Source organism: Macaca mulatta, chromosome 9 (assembly GCF_049350105.2).
Source record: "Macaca mulatta isolate MMU2019108-1 chromosome 9, T2T-MMU8v2.0, whole genome shotgun sequence".
Lineage (NCBI taxonomy): Eukaryota > Metazoa > Chordata > Mammalia > Primates > Cercopithecidae > Macaca > Macaca mulatta.
The window spans coordinates 113,620,744-113,643,142 of record NC_133414.1 but is presented as its reverse complement, the minus strand read 5'-3'; the positions used below and the strand labels follow the sequence as shown (position 1 = coordinate 113,643,142).

Sequence of the window (22,399 nt, the reverse complement as noted above, 5' to 3'; positions counted from 1 at the left end):
AAACCTGCTCCTGCTGGCCTGTCTTACTAGCTCTGGAAACCTCAGGATCCAGGACGGGCAACATAATCTTCAAGGCCTGGTGCAAAATGAAAACACGGAGCTTCTTAATAAAAAAGCGGAATTTCAAGACAGAGACAGCAGAATGTACAATCAGGCATGGAGCTTGTGTAAGTGCAGGGCCCTGTTAAGTCAGCCTGCCTGGTGCCTCCCAGCTGCTTACTCTCCCCTTCATTGACTTCCTGATCCTTTCCTTTCCTTTCTATGTCTTAGGCTAGCCCAGGCCTCATAGGTCTCTCAGGTGGACCAGCTCCACCCTCCTGGATTGCCTCCTGGCTTCCAGCCTCCCAGTCCCAGTCTGTCTGAGAAGTCTCATTCCCACCACACTCACCCAGTGCCATTCACCTGGACTCCTGTCCTCTTAGACTTCTTTTTTTTTTTTTTTTTTGAGACGGAGTCTCACTCTGTCCCCCTTGCTGGAGTGCAGTGGCCGGATCTCAGCTCACTGCAAGCTCCGCCTCCCGGGTTCAGGCCATTCTTCTGCCTCAGCCTCCCGAGTAGCTGGGACTACAGGCGCCCGCCACCTCGCCCGGCTAGTTTTTTTGTATTTTTTTAGTAGAGACGGGGTTTCACTGTGTTAGCCAGGATGGTCTCGATCTCCTGACCTCGTGATCCACCCGTCTCGGCCTCCCAAAGTGCTGGGATTACAGGCTTGAGCCACTGCGCCTGGCCCTCTTAGACTTCTTGTCCTCAAACACTCCCTACATCTCCCGGTTTCCATACCTTTTGTTCAGAATTCAGTTCCTCTAAAAACTTCCTTTCGCCACCTCCTCCAGGAAGACTATCTTGATTTAACAGTTGTAAATCTTATATCACAAACTATTTGGGTCAAAGCACATAGCAACTTTCTGCCTTCACTCATAGCCATTTGTCTGCCCCCTCCCATAAACTTAAGATTCTAGAAGACAGGGATGGTGTCTCATTATAACTGCCCCAGCACCTAACTGACAGGCACATGGTAGGGCCTCAGTCAATACTTGTTGATGCAGCTGTGGGCGGGCACCTTTTACATGTGTGTGGGTGTTCAGACACCCTGAATTTTGTGCACAGAGCAGTGTGTAGGGCTTGTATTCATGTGCAAGCATTTCTGCTTATATGTGTACATATTTCCATATCTACATGAGCAATCATGTTAGGCACATACATGTATATGGACATAGTGGTTTCTGTAGGCATGTGTAGGAACTGAAGGTACACGGGTGTGTACGGCGGTATGTGCATGGATTTATATTGGCGGGTGTATATCCATGTCTAGTGGCAGATGTATGTGTGTGCGTAACACAAAAGGATGTTTGCATGGTCCCATGAGGTCAGGGTTGTGCCTGGACAAGTGCTGCAGGTGCACCCTACAAGGACATAGGCGCCTGGCGCATGTGCAGGCCGTGTGTGTGCACAGCTGCATGTCCTGGCGGCAGGCAGGCCAGATGCCCGGTGAGCACCCTGTGGCCGCTGAGCGCAGGGCTTTGTTCCTCCGCCGAGGAGGGCCGCGTGGTTTCGCGGCTCCTCGGTCTGGGCGTCTTGGGCCCCGCCGTGATTGGCGGCCCGGCGGCAGAGGCTGGGCTGCCTCCCGGGCTAGCGGAGCAGGATCGGCTCCCGTTACCGGCACGGGGTGGGGGTGGGGGGGCGCCAGGCCATCCATCTTCTGTTATTACAGCGTAATGGGGCTGCTCGGGCGCCCGCCCATTTGTCATCGGCCTCGTTCGCTGATAACGGGCATTTGTCATCACTTTCCTCTGCACCAATGTCATCAGCGCGGCTGACAGCGGGAGGGGGGGCGTGCATGAGCACAGGCGCGCGCACATGCACATGGGCCTGCTGGACAGATGCTCGCGCACACACACATGCACGCGGAACCTGAGAGGCACGCCGATCCTGGGGGACACATGTCCCTATGCGGGAATCAAGGTTCCCTGGAGAGAACACACTCACAGCAGCCTCATCTGTCGAGAAGATATTCCCAGCTGGAGATCCTCTTCCTCAGTGGAAGAGCTGTATGTAGGGGAGGCAGGGGGGAGGATGTTCCTGGTTAATGGCAGCTCATGGGCAGGTGGCCTTCTGCCAGCTCCGTGTGCACACGTGTGACATCAGCCACCAACATTTACTGTGCTCCCCACAGGCTGTACAGGCCTGAATGTGACTGTGCGTTTCATTGGCAGCACAGGGACAGCCAAAGAGTCACAATCAAGCTGGGTGCGGTGGCTCACGCCTGTAATCCCAGCACTTTGGGAGGCCGAGGCAGGCAGATCACGAGGTCAGGAGTTTAAGACCAGCCTGGCCAACATAGTGAAACCCTGTCTCTACTAAAAATACAAAAAAAAATTAGCTGGGCATGGTGGTGTGCGCCTATAATCCCAGGTACTTGGGGGGCTGAGGCAGGAGAATCTCATGAACCTGGGAGGTGGAGATTGCAGTGAACCGAGATTGCACCATTGCACTCCAGCCCGGGCGAGGGCGAGACTCCGTATCAGAAAAAGAAAGTCACAATCAGGGCTCCCAGGATTCTCAGACACAAGGATGTTGGTGGAGTCTGCATGGCTGGCTGGCGGGGAGGTGATGGGTACTGGGTGCTGGGTGGTGGGATGACTGATCCCCACAATGCCTTCCTCCCAACCCTCCAGAGGCAGTGTGGCGTGGGAGTCACTCTTCCACTCCTGGCCCCATTCAGGCTCTGAGCCTAGTCTGATCTGCAACAAGAGGGACTTAGGAAAGACTCCAGAAAGAACTTCCTGCCTGGAAGGGGTGTGAGGCAGATTGGGGCAGGGTAACACTGGAAGTCCAGGGAAGGGGAGGAACCTCCCCAACTTGTCTGTGTCCTATGCCCTCTAGGCTGGGTCAGGGGCCAGCCCACTTGGGGCATGGATATGTCTTTCTGATCCACATTCACTGCAGGATCCCAGAGGGGACTCCATTCGTGCTTACTAGAGAGACACCCACCCCCACCTCTCTGGTTCCTGATTGTTTGGCACATATTATGTGTTCAGTACATAGCTGTGGAATGAGTAAAGGATTGAAGACAGAGTGTATGGGGGAGATGGGAGGTCCTCCTAGTCCCTCCCAGAATGGCCACTAGCCACTGATGGCTAAGATCTCATCTCATGCCCTCTCCCTAACTCCCCTTTTCACTCCTGCAGTCCCCCAAATTCCCCTTCTCCCCCAGCCCTTCCCTCCTGGGCTGAGGGGGAGGGCTGGGGGGAAGTTCCCCTGGCAGAGCAGGGCTCGCTTGTTCCTTGTAAATGAAGACCATAATTAACATTAAATTAAGGTAATACAAATGAAGGCAACATAGAGGCTGACAAGATGAGCGTTTGGGGAGGCAGTGGGGAGAAGTGATTCATATTTTTAATTTACTGTACGGATGGGCCGTGTGGCTGGGGAGCGGGTGGCTTACGTGGAGGGGGTGTCGCCCCGCGATGTTTGCTGGGCTCCGAGTGAGCACACAATGACTATTAAACTCAACTGTCCATATAATGGGACAGACGTGACATGACGCCCACCGGAGCACCAGGAACCTGGCTGGCCAAGCTGTAAATCCTGCCCACACTGCACCCGCCTGCCTACCTGCCTGCCTAGCCAGTCTGGCCCAGGCCCAGAGCAGAACAGATGCAATCCCCAGGGAGCCTGAGAGGGGCTTTGGACCTGGGGAATCGAGGGGGCCCAGAGGGTCTGGGTTCTGCCCCAGAGTTGGGGGACACAGCAAGGTCAGATCCTGAACGTGCTGGAGTGAGAGGGGCCCTGGCATCCCATCCTCAGCGCAGCGCCTTGGTGCCAGGATGGGGCTGGAGTTTGGGGCCCCCCTGCCACATGGTCCATTCCAGAAATTGAATAGAAGACACTGATGTCCCATCCCAAAGAGGGGAATTAGTCATTGTTGTCACCATCAATATCATCATCACCGCTCACATTTGTCAAGCACCACCCCCAAGCACTTTTTTTTTTTGAGACAGGATCTCACTCTGTTGCCCAGGCTGGAGTGCAGTGGCCCGATCACAGCTCACTGCAGCCTCCACCTTCCTGGGCTCAGGTGATCCTCCCATCTCAGCCTCCTGAGTAGCCAGGACTACAGGCACAAGCCACCAGACCCAGCTAATTTTTGTATTTTTTGTAGAGACAGGTTCTTATTTTGTTGACCACGCTGGTCTGGAACTCCTGGGCTCAAGCAATCTGTCTGCCTTGGCCTCCAATGTGCTGGGATTGCAAGGCATGAGCCACTGCGCCCAGCCCCCCCTCACCCCGCAGCACTTCTAATCCATTCACCTCTCCCAGTGTCCCCGTGGCCATCCTATGAAGATATTATCCCTGTTTTACACATGTATAAACTGAAGCTGAGAGATGGGGAGTAACTTGATCACAAAGCTTCTAAGTGTCCACTGCCTTACATTGAAAGAGTAAACCTCAGAGACTGCGGCAGCCCCTGGATCTGGTAAACTCTGTGCAAGGAACGGAGGCCAGGATCCCAGGCAGCCCTCATCCATGGGACCCTGAGGCCTTAGACTCGGGGCTCTCCAGGGACTTGGGGTGTGTGTGTCCACATCCACCCTCACTCCAGTCAGAAGAAAGGTGCCACCAACTCCCAGCCAGGCAAGGAGGGATTCCTGCTTACTCACTCTGCAAATGGGGCTGAAAGATGCTCGTCCGTGGGATGAGAGACGCAAGTGTAATTTAGGTTTTGATATTATGAAAGTCTCGCTGCTCTAAAACAGCGGGGCACTCGGTGCCTCATTAATAAAGGATAAACTCGGAGTCTATTTACAAGGCGCTTTTTGCGGTTATTTACTCTCCAATATACATATGTAATGTTGCGCATACTTACCGCTAGGTACAACTCTTCCTTCCAGCCTGGGCTTCCATCCTGGGGAGGGGTCCCTGTGGGGTGGAGAGGGTCGCTGGGGAAGAGTGGGGATGCTGAAAGGCCATCCCCAGGAGTAGGGCGGCTCCATGGGAAATGACAGGCCCCATGGAGGGATGGGAGTCTCAGAACTGTAAAGCTGAAAGTAGAAAGGGCAGAGGGCACACCCCATCTGCCTCCCCTCCTGCTGGCTACCCTTCCTGAAGCCACTTGTGCTCGCCTGCCCTGCTGTCTCCAAGGCCAGTACCTTAAAGATAAGGTACTACAACGACCACGTATCCATAAACATTGACACAAAAGAGATGCAGTCCACGGGCTCCATGACCGGCTGGCATTCAAAGGTGTCTCTCCAACACCCTTTCCCCTGTGCCAGCTGGAACTCCTGGACTCAAGCGATCCGCCCTCCCGGGCCTCCCAACATGCTGGGATTGCAAGGATGAGCCACCGCTCCCAGTCCCCTGATGAGTTTTGTTGTTGTTGTTGTTGTTGTTGTTTTTGAGAGAGAGTATCTCACTCTGTTGCCCAGGCTGGAGTGCAGTGGCATGATCTTGGCTCACCGAAACCTCCGACTCCTGGGTTCAAGAGATTCTCCTGCCTCAGCCTCCCAGGTAGCTGGGATTACAGGCATGTACCACCACGCCCGGCTAATTTTTTTGTATTTTTAGTAGAGACAGGGTTTCACCATGTTGGCTAGGCTGGTCTTGAACTCCTGACCTCAGGTGATCTGCGCTCCCAAAGTGTTGGGATTACAGGTGTGAGCCACTGTGCCCAGCCCCCTGAGCACTTCTAATCCATTCACCTCTCCCAGTGTATTCATGACCATCCTATGAAGAAGATACCATCCCTATATCCCCATGGCGGCCTCCCTCACCAGGCCCCTGCCCTGATCAGATCATGCCCACACTGGGAAGAGCTTCCTCAGCTTCTGAAAGGAGCCCCCCTACCCAATTCCTATCAACAAGTATGTCCTGCGCAACTACTGTGCACCCAATCCTATGCCACCCTTGTTACAGCCCTGCCACCCCCTCCTCCCATTCCGTGCCCAACAAAGCTTGGAGTTGTTGAGGTCTTTTTCATACCAAGGTGTGAGGTCCCTCTCCCAGCTCCTTGTGGCCGCAGCTGCCCCACACCCCCCTTCCCTTGTGGCTCCCACCTTGGCCTGCTCTGTTCACTTGGCAAGTAGTGTTGCAGTGAAAATCCAGGCAGCCATCTCTTGTGGTGGGGTTCTGTTCTCACTCCCCTTTTATAAATGAGGGAACACTTAGAGGTTAGGGGACACACCCAGGTCATACAGCCAGGAGCATGCCACTGGGGGCTTTAACTCAGATTAGGGTTCTTATCTCCACAAGCCTCCTGGAGGCTCCTGGGCCTCCGTGGCCTGTCCCGGCCCCTCTGCTCACCATGGGCCCCAACCAGCCCGTGATCTCCAAACAGGAGCAGGGATTTCCTCTCACTGATGGACTCATTTGCTCTCGGAGTCACCAAACATCCACCACCTGCAGCTTGGGGCCTGGGCATACGGCCTGGGTGCGTGTAGGGGTGTGGGGGAAGGGAAGCCTCGCCTTGGTCAGAGACCCCAGTTCATTCACAGGGAGCTTGGAGTTAAGGCTGCCCACTCACCCTCCAGCTTGTGAACCGTGAGTCTTTCTTTCTGCACCTGTCAGCTCCTGTGATGAGGAGCATGTGGCCCAGGGACCAGTCTGGGCGTGGTGATGTGGCATGTGTGTGGTGGCTGGGAGTGGGGCAATGTCAGGCCACACCCCAGCCTGGCCAGTTTGGACCAAGGAGACACCTGGTGGCTATGAGGAGATCTGCAGCCTTGCTGCAGGGAGCCCTGGGTGAAGGTATCGGGATCTGTCAAGTCCCTTGGGAGCCCCCAGGGGCCCAGAAGGACATCGTCACCCTTGGGGTAGAGCTCACGGTTGCTCCTAGGACTCAGGGCCTGGGACTCGGTGGGAGAAGAGCCTGTGCTCATGTATCCTTCCCAGCCCCAAAGCTGGGGGAGAGCTGACCTGGAGGGTGCTGGACAGGGAGGATGACAAGCAGGAAGACCCATCCATCATTGTTGGTGAACAATGAGCCGTCACCACCCTAATTAAAGATGTAATTACAGCAAATACATTCTGGGCTTCGAATGAGTGACGGATGGCAGGAAGGCACTTTGTGGCCCACAGCCAGGAGACGCTGCTTCCCTAACGCTCCCCTCTCCAAGCTGGGGAAACCGTCCCTCAGCATCCCTTCAAGCAGGTTACAAGGTGCCCTGGTGCCTCCAGAGAGGAAGGACCGAGGTTGGAGCTGGGAGCTGGTCAGGGGCTGGGGTCTGGGGCCTGGCTGGAGAAATGAGAGTGGGAAGGAGGCCATGCAGCTGGGGTGACAGGGCCTGGGCTGATGCCTGGGTCTCAGCCAGGAAGAAGTGGGTGTTTCTGTGTGAGCATAAGAGAGCACTAGGTGGGATTTCAAGGCACTCATGCTCAGGGGTAACCCGGCCCCTGCCAAGGCCCAGGGTGGGGGTGTCCAAGAGCCAGGCCTAGAGGATTCAGCCTGCAGACCAGTAACCATAGCAAGGCTCTGGTGCGCCATGCTGGCTTTTCGTTCTGGCCTAGGCTTCAGGGACTCTCCTGAGGGCTGATTTGTCCTTAGCTGGGGGTCAGGATACAGGGCAAGGGTCTGGCCACCTGGAGGGAGAAGAGATGGGCTCTTGTGGCCGACCGGACTTCTGCTGCTCTCCCCTTCAGCAGGGCAGGCCTCCAGCCACCCCTCGCTCCACAGCTCCAGCCTGGGACCACATCTAAAGTTATAGGCACTGGTTGTCCCTAGGAAGCCTGGGGCTTGGGACACCTCTTCCTCTCCTGAGGATCCCAAGGCCTGTTTGCCCTGGGGCCCCCACCCCCACTTACCCTCAGGGGCCAGGAAACCCTGAGCACAGGGTCACTTCACTCTGAGGCCAGCCTGCACTGTGACCACTCCAGGTACAAGGTATGAAAACCTGCCCATTGGGAGCTTAGTGGCCTCAGCCTCTTAGCCCTACCTGCTGTGGTGGCCCCTGGCCAGGTCCTTCGGGGTTTGTGGTCCAACCTCATTGGGGAGAGGAATGGGTGGGGAATGGTGGGAGCCCAGGCAGGGAGGCAGAGGGGCGGGAGGAAGGCCCCTGACAGCAGGACAAATGCTTGTAATTTTATAACCAATCGCAGTGCGTCCATGGGGGGCCATTTGTGCCTCCACTCAGGACCAATCAGCCTGACAGAGCTATGAGTCCGCCTGAGTGAATGTGAGCAGCTCCCCCCACTACTTACTGCAATCTCATTACCCAGCCAACCCAAGACTGGCCAGAGCTGTGGGGCTGCAGGGAAGGGGGAGCCACCCAAGCCGAGCAGAGCCAGGCCAGAGCCAGGGTGGGCCTGGGGCCAAGAGGGCAAGATGGGTGGGCCTTGGAGACCCAGCAGCTCAGAGGAAGGGAGAGGAAGGAGTCGGAGTCTCAGGAAACAACAAACAGTAAACACTGACTGGGTGCAGAGCATTTAGGATCCAGAGAGGGCCTAAGCCCCTGCCCTCAAGGGGCTTGCAATCTCCTCAGGGCAGATGGAAGATTACAGATAGACGGGCCCTGGGGAAAGGGGGGCTGAAGACGGAAGCGTTCAAAGTACAAAAAGGAGGCTGAAGGCAATGAGAGGGGCAGAGTTCTAGAGCCAGGCTGGCACTGGGCAAGGGGCTGGAAGGCAAGAGTAGGTGAGAGAGGGAAGAGGAACCAGAGACAGCTCGGGAGTGCACGCAGAGCCGGGGCAGAGAGAGAAATGCCCACCCATGGGAGGAAGAAGGGGGCGGCCAGGGGAGGGTTGGGCTGGCCGGTGGTGGATATTAAAGAATGGCCTTGCTGGATCTGGATATCTGGCTCTGGGGATGGCTATGTGCCCATTAGTCTCTCTAATTGTCAAAAATCTAATTTAGTGTCTGGAGCCTGGGCCGGCCTCGGGTTAAGTGGAGGGAGGCAGGCCTAGTCATAAATCTGCCCTCACAGCCTGGGATGGTGCTAATTCTGCAGTTAACTGAGGGGTGAGGTGGGCACAAGATGGGAGAGGCAGGGCTCTGGAGAGGGGGTGTCCCTGCATGCCAGCCCCCATGTACTAGGTCATAGCCAGGCTCTCCTGTCTTGCAGGGGGATCATCAGACCGTCCAGGGGAAGTGCCTCACATTCGACGTGAGCTCAGGGCCAGGAGTCTCTCAAGGGTCTGCATGGCTGGGACTGTAAAACTGTCAGCCCCCTCTCCTCCTGGACCCATTCAGGGTCTACGTGGGCTGTGCTCTTGGAAAATGAGCAGGGACTGTCCCTCACGGGTGGGAAGGGCACATTTCCTCCATGAAATCATGACTGTTTGTTGAGGAAAGGGGCATGGGGATTTACACTATGTGAACAAGTGACTGGTCATCCAGTGACTGCTAGGGATGGCCCCGATGATGAGGACCAGGTGACATTCACCTGAGCTGCTTGGGGAGTCACACTCCATTCCTTAGTGGGGACAGCACACTCCCCATTGGGCTGCTCAGCCTCTCCTTCCCTGGGCCCAGGCTCACGAGGTGCTTGGGGGCCTGGCCAGTCCCTGAGGATCGCACGCAGCCTGAGGTGGTGCTGGTGATGGTGGGCGCTCCAGCCCGGGTTTGGTAATGACCTTGCTCCCCTCAGAGTTGCTAATTGAAAGCAAGGGGTGTAGTAGGCGCAGCAGGAGAGGGTGGGGACGGAGAGGGTTCCTTGAGAGGCTGTTTCCATGGGGGGAGGAAAACAATTTCTCCTGGCTTCAGCTCCGTCTCACCAGGCACCCACTTGGCCTCTCCTGCTGCTAACGAAGTGCCTTTAATTAGCAGCCTAATAAAATGCTCTTAATTGGCAAGAGCCAATCAGGAAGAAGAGAGGTCTCCTCCCTTTAGTCACTGCTGATGGTGGCACAGCTCTAGGTTGAAAGCGGGGAGGGATTCCTGGCCCCGCCGGGCAGTAGGAAACCACGGCTATAGGGCTGAGTCTTCGCAGGGCAGGCCCTAGACCCCACCCTCCCTGGGGAAGAGATCTGACATGGTGTGAGGGTGAGGTCCACAAATCCTTAGGCTCAGCCTCTGCTCAGGAGCCCAGCTGATGAGGAACATTAACTGAGCAGATACCAGTGGCCCCAGAGTGGTTCCTCTAACGCCTCCCTCCCTTCCTTCTCTCTCTTGGGTGCTGCCTGCCCTTAGTTGTTAGGGAGGATTCTTCAGTGTAGTTTTGGGCAATGTGGGTCCCTTTTCTTGCTCCTCAGTTTCCTCATCTGCCAAGGGTTGTCAGTCCAGACAAGACAATGAGACTATAAGGCTGATGGAGGCCAGGGAGCCTTGGTCATGTGGAAGGGTTACTAATACAAAAAGCTCATAGATCTAAAAGAAGGATGGGTCAATTTTGACGAGGATCCTGTTTGTGACACTAGAGAGGGGAGGGGAACAGGGCCAACGGGGAGAGAGAGTCCCATTCGGCCACTGCCTGCAACCTTGTACCTCTCTAGGTTTGGTTGAAGGAGGGAATGGGGATTTCACTCAGGAACTGCAATGTCATACCCCAGATAGTCAAGGGTGCCTTCATTCTTACAGCTTGTTAGAGTCCTTCTGGAAACTGCTCCCAGATGTGAGCCTGCTTGCCTATAAACTGATCAAATGGGATGTAGGGGAAACTCAAGTCTTTTCACCGCTGAGGGGCTGAGAAAAATGTAAATTCTGCATTCAGGTTGGGCTGTGGTTGGCTAAGGTGACCAATTCACAAATGAGACATGACTTTGGCTTCAATTTAACTCAACATGGAACAGTAGGTGTATGCTGGCACCCCACACTCACCCACAGCGTCCAGTCCTGCTTTCTCTCATCTTGTTTTCTCACGTCAGATTATCTGCAAAGGTATCCTATCTGTGCACTCCCTCAGTCTGTATACTGAAAAGTGTATTGTCCTTTTTGATGTTGGGGCAAGGAGACAAGACACTTAGAAAATTCGCTTTAATCTTATATTTGTAATTTAAGTTACTTTTTTTCTGAACAGTTAAAAAAAACCAAAACACACTCTATTACCATGATCCTAGGTTGTGAACATATTGGTACATTGACTACACATCACCATAACATAATCACAAAAGTCAAAGCAGTCAGTACTTAAGAGTCTAGAGAACAAAGAGCTGAACCAGTTGAAAGCTCTCGGGGAAGCTCACATGTGTTGCTAGGCTTGTCCCATCGCTGGAGTGCACTGGTCATCCCTCAGATCTGTCTGGGCCGGCCTGAGTGGTCACCGCTTTGAGAAAGCTGTTAGTTTCCTTGGTGCCCAGAGGGCTAACATCCTAGTTGGCCTTTTCCTTCAGTGTCCAAGAAGGGGAAGGGTTAGGAGAGGAGGTAACACTTTAAAACACTTACTGCACTGATCCTTAATAAAACACACACACATCCAATCAGGAGCTAAGTGCGCCAGCTGTGCTGGTTGGAAAGCACGTATTTTCAATGTCATCTGCCTCCAGGACATTTTAGATCATAGCTACTCTACTTCCAACAGAAGGGGTTTCTAAAGATCAATGCATTAAGTTCCACCTGAAACCAGGCAGCCATCATCATGCTCTTTTGATTTCTCTCTTCAGCTCAAAGGATTCTGACACCACAGATGAGCTACAGGTAAAGAAGTGAAACTCAGTTTTCTAAGAGATGGCTCTCTTTCCAACACTATGTTGACACTGTGGTTAAAGGAGGTCTGGTCTGTTGGTGATCAGCTGTGTGGAGGAAGACCAGGGAGGCTGTACCCTAAGTCTCAGGGCTGCACTAACCTGGGTTGGACTGCTCTGCTTCAGGCTGGAGGGTGTTGCCATCTAAGGCAAAAGGGAGATGCTGAGAAGGTTAACAGTACCAAGGTATCTAATCCAATTATAGGAAAGAAAAAAAATTGCCCTGATTATTTCCAGTATTCCCCACCCCTCCCACCTTTTTTTCCCCACACAATCAAGTGCTAAGTAAGGAGCAGACCAGCTACAGCTGTTTAGACCAATGGTACCAGCAGCCAGCAAGGGAAGAGTGCATTTTTTTCCTCTGTAGCTTTAGACTATACAGAAGAAAAATAAAAAAGGATTGTTCTTACTCAAGCAGAAAAACAAGAATGATGTAGGGGTCTCACAGTCTTTTCTAGTTCGGAAACAAGTTATGAGGGACAGACTTTATTACCTGTCAATAGAGATCCAAAAGAGTCCCTGTCTCTCAAGTTAGGAGACACCAGAAAGAATTTTGCCAAGGGACATGTACAAACGGCCTTCCATCCATGATTCACATCCTTTCAAATTGCACACAAAGTTAAAGGATGTTCTCAGCAGTGAAATACACACATGTGCAGCAAGGCATGTTGGTCTTGTCCAAGTAGCCCCAGTGTGCACCAAAAGGTCACATGTCTGTACCTCTTCCTCTGCCTTCGAAGGGGTTTCAGCCTGTCTTTAAAAAAGGTTTCCTTTAGGCCCTACGTTGGAAAATAAATTTTAGTGAGAAGAGACTAATCTACCATGAGGACACCTTCAGCTCTGTTTCTATCACTCCTTGGAATGTGCTGAGACTTTGTCTTTTTGTTTTAAAAAGGTCAAACTTTACATTTATTCTAGCCCAGCTGGGGATTAGTGATAATCAATTCCCACTGAAATCATGCAGAGATGGTAAGTGGGGTTTACCTTCTCTGGAAATGAACTTTTACTTACCTGATTATTTCTTCTACAATGAACTGGTAAATGACCCCCAGGGCTGAGAAATGTGAACGATTCAAGTTTTTCAGACCACTTAACTTCATTCCCATTTCCATCAGCAGCAGAGAGGACAACTTGGAGAATATCCTGAACTGGGGGAATGGCTCCACATCTGTAGGATTCGACCTAATCTCCTTTGTGATGTACTGGACATGTTTCAAAACAGTCTTAGAAACAATATTCCTTCAACTGAACCTAGATTGGAGAGCAAAACCCTGGGCACCAATAAACATTCAACAGCTTCTACTTTGTAATAGCAGCATATGACAGAAGGGCTGGTAAAATTATGGCTATTGGACAATATTTTGAGACAGCTTGAAACCCATGCCTTTTAAATGTCTGACCTGTGTGTTTTTCAGGGCTGACAGCCCTCTATCTTCATCTATAGCAAAATCCTTACCCAATCAAAAAGCCATTAATAGTCAACACAATAGATGACGAACCCTGATAGTGGCCAAGTAGAAAACATTTCTCTGTAGCATTTGGGTAGCTGGGAAGGGAATTACATTGAGAAAATATTTCCTAGGCTACGACGTATCATTACACTGGAAATATTTTCTGAATATAACCTTGAACTAAAAGCTTAAAAATACTCATAAAGCAGGAAAGGTAGAGTGCATATGCATAAACTGACTCTCAAATATGTAGTCACAACATCCAGTCTGGGTACACCTTGGGAAGAGGATACCTTCTTGCCTGGGGAGACCAGCTGGGTGCACATTAATAGTATTCTGTGTGCTCCCAGGTTGGTGTGGCACAGGTGCCCTTGCACCTGAAGCCCACTAGCTTTGGCAGCTCACACAGCTGCCTTCCGAGTGGCTAGGTTTACCTGACCCTTGCCGAGGTCCAGCCATTTATGCTGTTTGCCAATCGCCACAGACATTTTATTGGCTGGGGAGAGTGAAGAGTAAAATAAGGTCAGGAGGAGGAAGAAAAGGCAGTTTTTGTCCCATTTATAAACCCTGTATGCCATACTTCACCCTGATCCTCTCTCTTGGGCAGCTTTGCCCCTCTGCAAATACTGGGTGTGGGAGAAGCAGAAGGAAGGTTCTGCAGTGCAAAGTTGACATGGTGAGATCAATTTTTGAGAGATGATATTTAACTGGCCAAAAAACAAAAACAAAAACAAAAAACAAACAAACAAACAAAACCAGTGTTTTCTTCTATCTCTCTTAAGCTACCTTGATCAGGGTCTTTGCAAAGATACAGGCGGGGTACTCACAGGCCCTGATGAGGAAATCGGAGATGGAAACCATTATGCAGAATGCACCAAGCATTTGGTTCTGGCCATTTCAAACCTTTCTGTAGGCTGAGCCTTACCAGTGATTTAAGATGAAGTACAATGCTTTTTATTACACACCTAATTGTTAATGAGAGGAAATGCAATCAGCAACTCCTTTCCACCCTCTACATGGAATCAAGGACACTGCTGAGTCCAGAAAAGATGCAGCCATTGATGGAGCCCAGGAAACTTCTTCTCCCCGCCCCCCGCCCCCCATCCTCCTTTTGGGTGTGGGGAAGAAGGAGAGAGAAGAGTTGCAAATATGATGAGAATATCATGTCCGAGAATCCACTGCTGCCACAGGGTCACTTGCAGCAAAGGTCTGGGGCTGAAATCTTCACTGAACAGCATTTAACTCTTCCAAGTGTTGCATTTTCTGGCTGATCTGGCTCATGCTAGAGGAGGACACTCTCTTCATACACTTTCTTCTCAGGTGGAGCAGACAGAGAAGAAAGGTTGAAGGGGAGTAGGCAAGTAGATGGGAAGAGGAACAGAAACAAAGAGAAGGCAGGCAGGAGGCCCAAATCTTCCAGTGTATACATTCTTGTGTTTTCTTTTTCTTGCCCCAGAGGCTAACAAAGCGAGCTCTGTCTCCTCCTAAGCATATTGGGGCTGGGCTGCTCTGGCCAGGTGCTTGGCATTCCTGCAGTTAACAGGGAGACACTGGGTACTGTCTGGCTTGAAGCTGCATCCCCCATCCCCTAGAATTGGGTCTCTCCCAGCAGGCTATACAGGAAAACTAGTTCTTCTGCTTAATGGCAAAGCAAGAGAGATTCTGGCAAAACACTAAATATATTTATAAGTCATCTTTGTCTGGAACCAATGGGAAAAAACTAGGTGCAGAGGGGAAAGGAGGAGAGGAGGGGAGGTTTAAAAGTTCCAATCATTCACAAAAGATAGAAGATATCTTCTGATAGCAGCACTGAAGCAGTCAGCTGTGCTGAGTAGACTGTCCTGGGCCGACTGCAAACCAACTGTCCCAACAGGAGTCTCAAAGCCCTGCTCCTCGGCTAGTCCGGGGAAACTGGGCAGTAGTTTGATTGTTACTGTTGTTGCTCGTCCTGGTATTGGCAGATACGTTAAATACCGCAACTTTAATGGGTCCTGTGTGAAAACAGAGCAAACAGTCATTAGCCCCTTTTTCGATATTTCTTACTTGCTTGAAGAAAAAAGAGCATTCACTTAGCTTCCAATGGGGAAAAGGCTTAGGAGTCCTTCCTAATGCCTGCTCTCTGTCTATGCCATGCAGGAGCTTCTGTCAAAGGTGACCTGGACTGATGGGGAAGTTACACTAAAGGCAGGGCTTGCTGACATGCTCAGGGCTGTGGTGTTCAAGCAGAGTGACTCTGATGTCTTTCGGCTGAGAGTGACCACGGTTGGCATAGCTTTCACCTGCCCTGTAGAATGGCAGGGCAGGGGTCGGGGATGGTCTGTGGGCCCTGCCTTTGAGTGGCCATGAGCATGGTGGTGCCACTAACAGAAGTGGGGAAATCAAGGAAAGCTGGCCCGGCTGTGTGGCTGGAGGGTACCAGCAGTGTAAAGGAGGGGACAGTGTAGTTGAGGATGTGAGCACTAGAAGTGCTCTTGCTATCTTCAAGGACAGCTGTGTGGATGGCAGCTGGAAATGTGGCCTGGAGATTAAAGCAGAGGCTTGGACTGGAGACAGAAATTTGAGTCTTCTACATTGAGATGAGATCTGAAGCTTTGGGAAGAGAGAAGGCAGCCTAAGAAGGAACTTAGATAAGGAAGAAAGAGAGGCCGGGCATGGTGGCTCACACCTGTAATCCCAATACTTTGGGAGGCCAAGGGAGGTGGATCACTTGAGCTCAGGTGTTTGAGACCAGCCTGGGCAACATGGTGAAACCCCATCTCTACAAAAAAAATACAAACAATTAGCTGGGTATGGTGTTGTGTGCCTGTTGTACTCAGGAGGCTGAGGCAGGAGAATCACTTGAGCCTGGGAGGTGGAGGTTGCAGTGAGCTGACATTGTGCCACTGCACTCCAGCTTGGGCAACAGGAGCGAAGCCCTGTCTCAAGAAATAAAATAGGCCAGGCGCGGTGGCTTGGCCTTGAGAGGCCAAGGCAGGTGAATCATGAGGTCAGGAGATCGAGACCATCCTGGCTAATATGGTGGAACCCCGTCTCTACTAAAAATACAAAAAATTAGCCTGGCACGGTGGCGGGCACCTGTAGTCCCAGCTATTCAGGAGGCTGAGGCAGGAGAATGGTGTGAACTCAGGTGGCAGAGCTTGCAGTGAGCCGAGATCGCGCCACTGCACTCCAGCCTGGGTGAAAGAGCGAGACTACGTCTCAAAAAAAAGAAATAAGATAAAATAAAAATAATAAGAAAAGCCAGAAACAGACTCTTAGGAGTGAGGGGGAAAGAGGCACAAATAATCAGAGAGCCAGGAAGAATATTAAAAATAGCAAAGTGTCACAGAAGTCTAAGGAAGAGAAAATTTTGGGCAAAAGGAGGGGGTAGGTATAGGGAGATTGCAGTATTAATACTAATGACCAGTTTTTCCTGAGGGCATGCTATGTATTCGGCACTGTGCTAAGCACTAGGAATTTTCCATACAGTATCTCCATGCAGCCTTCACAGGGCTCCATGAGGTGAGCAGTGCCCCTCATGTTACTCATCAGGAGATTCAGGCTCTGGGAAGTTACTTGTCCAAGGGCACATAGCCTGTGCGACTTGGCTGAGGAACGATGAACCGTGTCCTCTGTGGGAGAAAGAGGTGCTGAGGCAAGCCCAGTTGGGCGTGAATCACTGCCCTCAGTGGAACACTGCAAAGAGAGATGCAGAAACATGTAGCGAACATGTACTTCCACCAGGAGAACTGAGGCAACGCTCCTCAGCAGCTAGGGCAGCCTTCTCAAACTGGCAACAACCTAGTGTATTCAAACTGGTCAGAACACCACGTATGATCTGAATATACCATAATATGTATGGACCACCTGGGTATTTTAGGATCTTCCCCTGCCTGAGAGAGAGTTTGGAGACTTGAGTGGGAGGACACATGGAGTTCTCACCAACGTCAGAGGTCAAAAGACAGGTCCTCTTTTTGGAGGGTTGAGGAATGGGGATAGGGATATAAAAGCTACTTTTTATATTCCTTTTAAAATCTGCCCTTTTATTTCTATGTCAGTGTGAACTTTCACCAAGAGATGTTTCCATTCACACATTAGACATCAGAGTGTCTACTTGGCTTGAAACGTCTCTATTGTAGGTATTGTGTGATCTGGGAACTTAAACATCACAGGCCTTTGGGTCATTACTTAGTTTTCAAACTGATTCAAATCTCATTTTATTTTCATAACAGTACTACTAGATAACTAGGGCAGGAATGACTAGGCTTACCACACACATAGGACCCTACAATCACCTAGAACTGAGGCTGGCTACCTTGGTGAAAGGCACTGTCCATACTGTGGCAGCTTCAGCCCTGTCTCACATTGTCTGCTTCCTCGGCTTTACAGGACTTGGTGACACAAATGGCAGGAGAAAGCTCCATGAACTAGCAATACCTTACAGCTAATATCCTGTCTCCTACCCACAGTGTTATGTACATAATAGATTTTGATACCTGGGCAAGTTTGAGGTCAGTATATGGTTATTTATCTGGAGATGTAGGTATATGTTCGAGAAGGGGAACGGGGGGGTTCAGCTTGGGCAGCCGGATCATTTAGGAAGTCCCAGATGAGGATTGTGTCATCATGTGAACTACTGACAATCTGGAATTCATCAAACTGGAGTCGAAAAACTCTTCCGGAATGCTCCTAAAGAAGTAGAAACAAAAAGGGTAGGAACTTTAACTACTTAAAATCAATAGGACACAAATTTAGCAAGATGTCAAAAGGAGTCTACAGAAAGGCTATGGTTTGCTGTTAATTTTCTACCATGAAGTTGTTTTTTTAAAAAAAGAGAGAGGCCGGGTGCAGTGGCTCACGGCTGTAATCCCAGCACTTTGGGAGCCCGAGGCGGGCGGATCACGAGGTCAGGAGATCTAGACCATCCTGGCTAACACGGTGAAACCCCATCTCTACTAAAAATACAAAAAATTAGCTGGGCATGGTGGCACGTGCCTGTAGTCCCAGTTACTTGGGAAGCTGAGGCAGAAAAATTGCTTGAACCTGGGAGGCAGAGGTTGCAGTGAGCTGAGATCATGCCACTGCACTCCAGCCTAGGTAACAGAGTGAGGCTCTGTCTAAATAAATACATAAATAAATAAATTTAAAAAAAAGAAAATTTACTTTGGCTAAAGGCAGCATGGAAAAGTCAAATACTAGGCAGCTGTAAACAAAGTAATATTCTTTGGCCAAGACATGCTAAATAGCATGCTATTAATAGTTTCTCATGCCAACCCTTTTTGGCTTAGGGTGGATGACAGCATTCCTTACTACCTCCCTGGTTTTATCTTCTAAGTTCCTTCTATAATCAGAGGTCAAGGATTGGTGAGCAATAAGCAGTATGCTGATAAATGTTTATCAACCAACTTTGCTACTTTGTAAAACCACTGGTAGATTTCCACGGCATTAAAAACTCCTACCATGGCCAATTATAAGCTAGTAATAGTCAACCAGCTTGCAAAATTCATGAATAGTTGGCTCTCATAAGTGAGTATGAGCCTGTTCTAGCATACCACTGGCAGTTACCACTACCCTGATGAAGATGTAGAATGTTCCCAGCATACTGGAAAACAATCTCACACCCCTTACTAAACAATGTTATCTCCACTCCAATTTTATCATCATCATCATCTTTTTAATTTTTTTGAGACGGAGTCTTGCTCTGTTGCCCAGGCTAGAGTGCAGTGGCGTGATCTCCACTCACCGCAAGCTCTGCCTCCTGGGTTCATGCCATTCTCCTGCCTCAGACGTAGCTGGGACTACAGGCGCCCGCCACAACGCCTGGCTAATTTTTTGTATTTTTAGTAGAGATGGGGTTTCATTGTGTTAGGATGGTCTCGATCTCCTGACCTCGTGATCCATCCACCTTGGCCTCCCAAAGTGCTGGGATTACAGGCGTCATCATGATCGTCATTTTTAGATGCAGGGTCTCACTTTATTGCCCAGGTAAGAATGCAGTAGTGTGATCATAGTTCACCGTAACCTCAAACTCCTGGGCTCAAGTGATCTTCCTGCTTCAGCCTCCCAAGTAGTGAGGACTACAGGCACATGCCACCACGCCCAGCTTTTGTTTTCTTTTTCTTTTTTTTTTTTTTTGTAGAGACCAGGTCTTTTTGTTGCCCAGGGTGGTTTTGAACTCATGGACTCAAGCAGTCCTTCTGCCTTGGCCTCCCAAAGCTCTGAGATTATACGTGTGGGCCACTTTGCCTGGCCCAATGTTGTTATTGTTATTAATTTGTTTACTCTCTTACTGAATTTCATATAATCATATAGTATGTATTCTTTTATGCCTGCCTTTTTTTTTTTGAAACAGAGTCTTACTCTGTGGCAAGGCTGGAGTGCAGTGGTGTGATTTTGGCTCACTGCAACCTCTGCCTCCTGGGTTCAAGCAATTCTCCTGCCTCAGCCTCCCAAGTACCCGGGATTACAGGCACGTGCCACCACACCCAGCTAATTTTTGTATTTTTAGTAGAGACAGGGTTTCACCATGTTGGCCAGGATGATCTCGATCTTTTTTTTTTTTTTGGAGGAGTCTTGCTCTGTCGCTCAGGCTAGAGTGCAGTGGTGCGATCTCAGCTCACTGCAACTTCTGCCTCCCAGGTTCAAGCGTTTCTCCTGCCTCAGCCTCCTGAGTAGCTGGGACTACAAGCGCCCCCTGCCATGCTTGGCTAATTTTTTGTATTTTAGTAAAGACGAGATTTCACCATGTTGCCCAGGCTGGTCTCCAACTGCTGAACTCAGGCAATCCGCCGGCCTCAGCCTCCCAAAGTGCTGGGATTACAGGCATGAGCCACCGAGCACAGCTCATGCCTGGCTTCTTTCAGTCAACATTATAAGATTCTTCTATGCTGCTGCATGTAAAATGGTGTTCATTCTTTTTTATTACTGGTTGATATTCTACTGTATGAATATGCAATCCATCTATTCTCTCGTTGGTGGACATAGGGGCTGATTATAGTTTATGGCTATTATACAACAAAGCTGCTATGAACATTTATGTGTCTTTTGCTGAACATATGCACTCATTTCAACTAGGAGTAGACTTGCTGGGCCATGGGGTAGGTGTATGTTTGGCTTTAGAAGATACTATGAAACAATTTTTTAACAGTCATGCCAATTTATACTCACACCAACAGTTTATCAGAGTTCATTACTCCACATCTTCACCAAAAATTGATATTGCCAATCTTTTACACTTATTTTGGTAGGTTTGTAGATTTTATTATAATTTTAATTTGCATTTTTCTTTATGACGTTGAGGAAAAGCCTCTCTATCCCTTGTTTGTTGAGAGTTTTTATCATGAATGGGTGTTGGATTTTGTCAAATGCTTTTACTGCATCTATTGATATAAGCATGTGATTTGTCTTCTATAGTCCCCTGATGTGATGGATTACATTAATTGATTTCTGAATGCTGAACCAGCCTTGCATACCTGGCATGAATCTCACTTGGTCACAGGGTATAATTCTTTTCATACATTGTTGGATTTAATTTGCTAATATTTTGTCGAGGATTTTTTAAATTTAAGAGTTACATTTTATTGGCACATTATTACATTTTATAATATTTTAGAGGCCGGTGCGGTGACTGATGCCTGTAATCCCAGCACTTTGGGAGGCCGAGATGGGCGGATCACGAGGTCAGGAGATCGAGACCATCCTGGCTAACACAGCAAAACCCCGTTTCTACTGAAAATACAAAAAATTAGCCGGGCGTGGTGGTGGGCGCCTGTAGTCCCAGCTACTTGGGAGGCTGAGGCAGGAGAACGGCGTGAACCCAGGAGATGGAGCTTGCAGTGAGCTGAGATCGAGCCACTGCACTCCAGTCTGGGGGACACAGCAAGACTCTGTCCCCCCCCAAAAAAAAATTTTAGAAATCATGAAATTGCTAAACATAAGGGCAATAATAAGACCATACATGGCCGGGTGCAGTGGCTCACGCCTGTAATCCCAGATCTTTGGGAGGCCAAGGCAGGCAGATCATGAGGTCAGGAGTTCGAGACCAGCCTGGCCAACATGGAGAAACCCAGTATCTACTAAAAATACAAAAATCAGCCAAGTGTGGTGGTGGGCACCTGTAATCCTAGCTACTCGGGAGGCTAAGGCAGGAGAATAGCTTGCATCCAGGAGGCGGAGGTTGCAGTGAGCCGAGATTGTGTCACTGCACTCCAGCCTGGGCAACAAGAGTGAAACTCTGTCTCAAAAAAAAAAAAAAAAAAAAAAAAGAAAACCATACATATGTCTGAATCAAATATTTATTTATTTATTTTGAGACAGAGTTTCGTTCTTGTTGCCTAGGCTAGAAGTGATGCGATCTTGGCTCACTGCAACCTTTGCCTCCCGGGTTCAAGCACGACTCATAGTTTAAAATACAGATGCTCCTCAAATTACAATAGGTTACATCCTGATGAACCTGTTGTAAATGAAACTATCCTAAGCTGAAAATGCATTTGATCTGCCTAACCTATTGAACTTCATAGCTTAGCCATTATTAGTCTGTATTTTTCTTTTCCTATATTGTATTTGTCTGGTTTTGGTTTTAGGGTAATGCTTCATAGGATGAGTTAGCAAGTTATTCATTCTGTTTTTATCTTGTAGAAAAAAATGATAGAAAATTGATATAACTTATTCAAATGTTTGGTAGAATTCACCAGTGAATCTACATGGGCTTAGTTTCTCTGTTTGGAAAGATTATTAAGTATTGATTCTGTGAAGATCTGGGATTGCTTTCTAATATTAGTAAAGTATGTCATCTGTGTTTTTCGTAGTCTGGCTAGAGGCTCATCCATTTTATTGATCCTTTCAAAGAACTAGCTTTTGGTCTTGATGTACTCCATTGATTTCCTGTTTTCAATTTCATTGATTTCTGGTCTAGTTTTTATTATTTCTTTTCCTCTACTTACTTTGAACTTAATTTGCTCTTCTCTTAGTTGGCTCTACTAGAAGCTTAGACTATTGATTTTAGATATTTTCTAAGATATGCATTCACTGCTATAAATTTCCCTCTAAGCACTGCTTTCACTGCATCCCACACATTTTGATAGCTGTTTTCATTTTTGTTTACTTCAAAATACTTTTCAAAACATCACATGTTCCCCATAAATATATAAACCTACTATGTACCCACAAAAATTAAAAGTAAAAATTAAAAAAAAATACATTTCAATTTCTCTTGCGATTTCTTCTTGACCTACGTGTTATTTAAAAGTGTATTGTTTAATCTCCACATATTTTGGGATTTTCCAGCTATCTTTCCATTACTGAATGCCACTGTAATCTGGCAGCATATGCAGTATGATTTCTATTCTTGTAAATTT

The 22,399-nt window shown here is 49.3% G+C and overlaps 1 protein-coding gene and 1 long non-coding RNA gene across 7 annotated transcripts in view; both read right to left on the bottom strand.

The window, feature by feature from the left end:
- Window positions 1-424: 424 nt before the first annotated feature.
- LOC144331291 (uncharacterized) lies at window positions 425-4,595 on the bottom strand. Its single transcript, XR_013398329.1, has 2 exons — window positions 2,348-4,595; window positions 425-537 (listed from the first exon to the last, which is right to left on the bottom strand). It is a non-coding gene; the product is annotated as an uncharacterized LOC144331291 (long non-coding RNA).
- A 6,305-nt stretch (window positions 4,596-10,900) lies between these two features.
- The window catches only part of BTRC (beta-transducin repeat containing E3 ubiquitin protein ligase), a 204,920-nt gene continuing 193,421 nt past the window's right edge, over window positions 10,901-22,399 (bottom strand). For all 6 annotated transcript variants that reach the window (XM_015148038.3, XM_077947319.1, XM_015148041.3 and 3 more), the window contains 2 exons: window positions 17,540-17,732; window positions 10,901-15,055 (listed from right to left, as the gene is read on the bottom strand). In XM_015148038.3, the coding sequence (XP_015003524.2) occupies window positions 17,571-17,732 (162 nt within the window). In that variant the 3' untranslated portion in view covers window positions 10,901-15,055; window positions 17,540-17,570. The remainder of the gene's footprint in view (window positions 15,056-17,539; window positions 17,733-22,399) is intronic.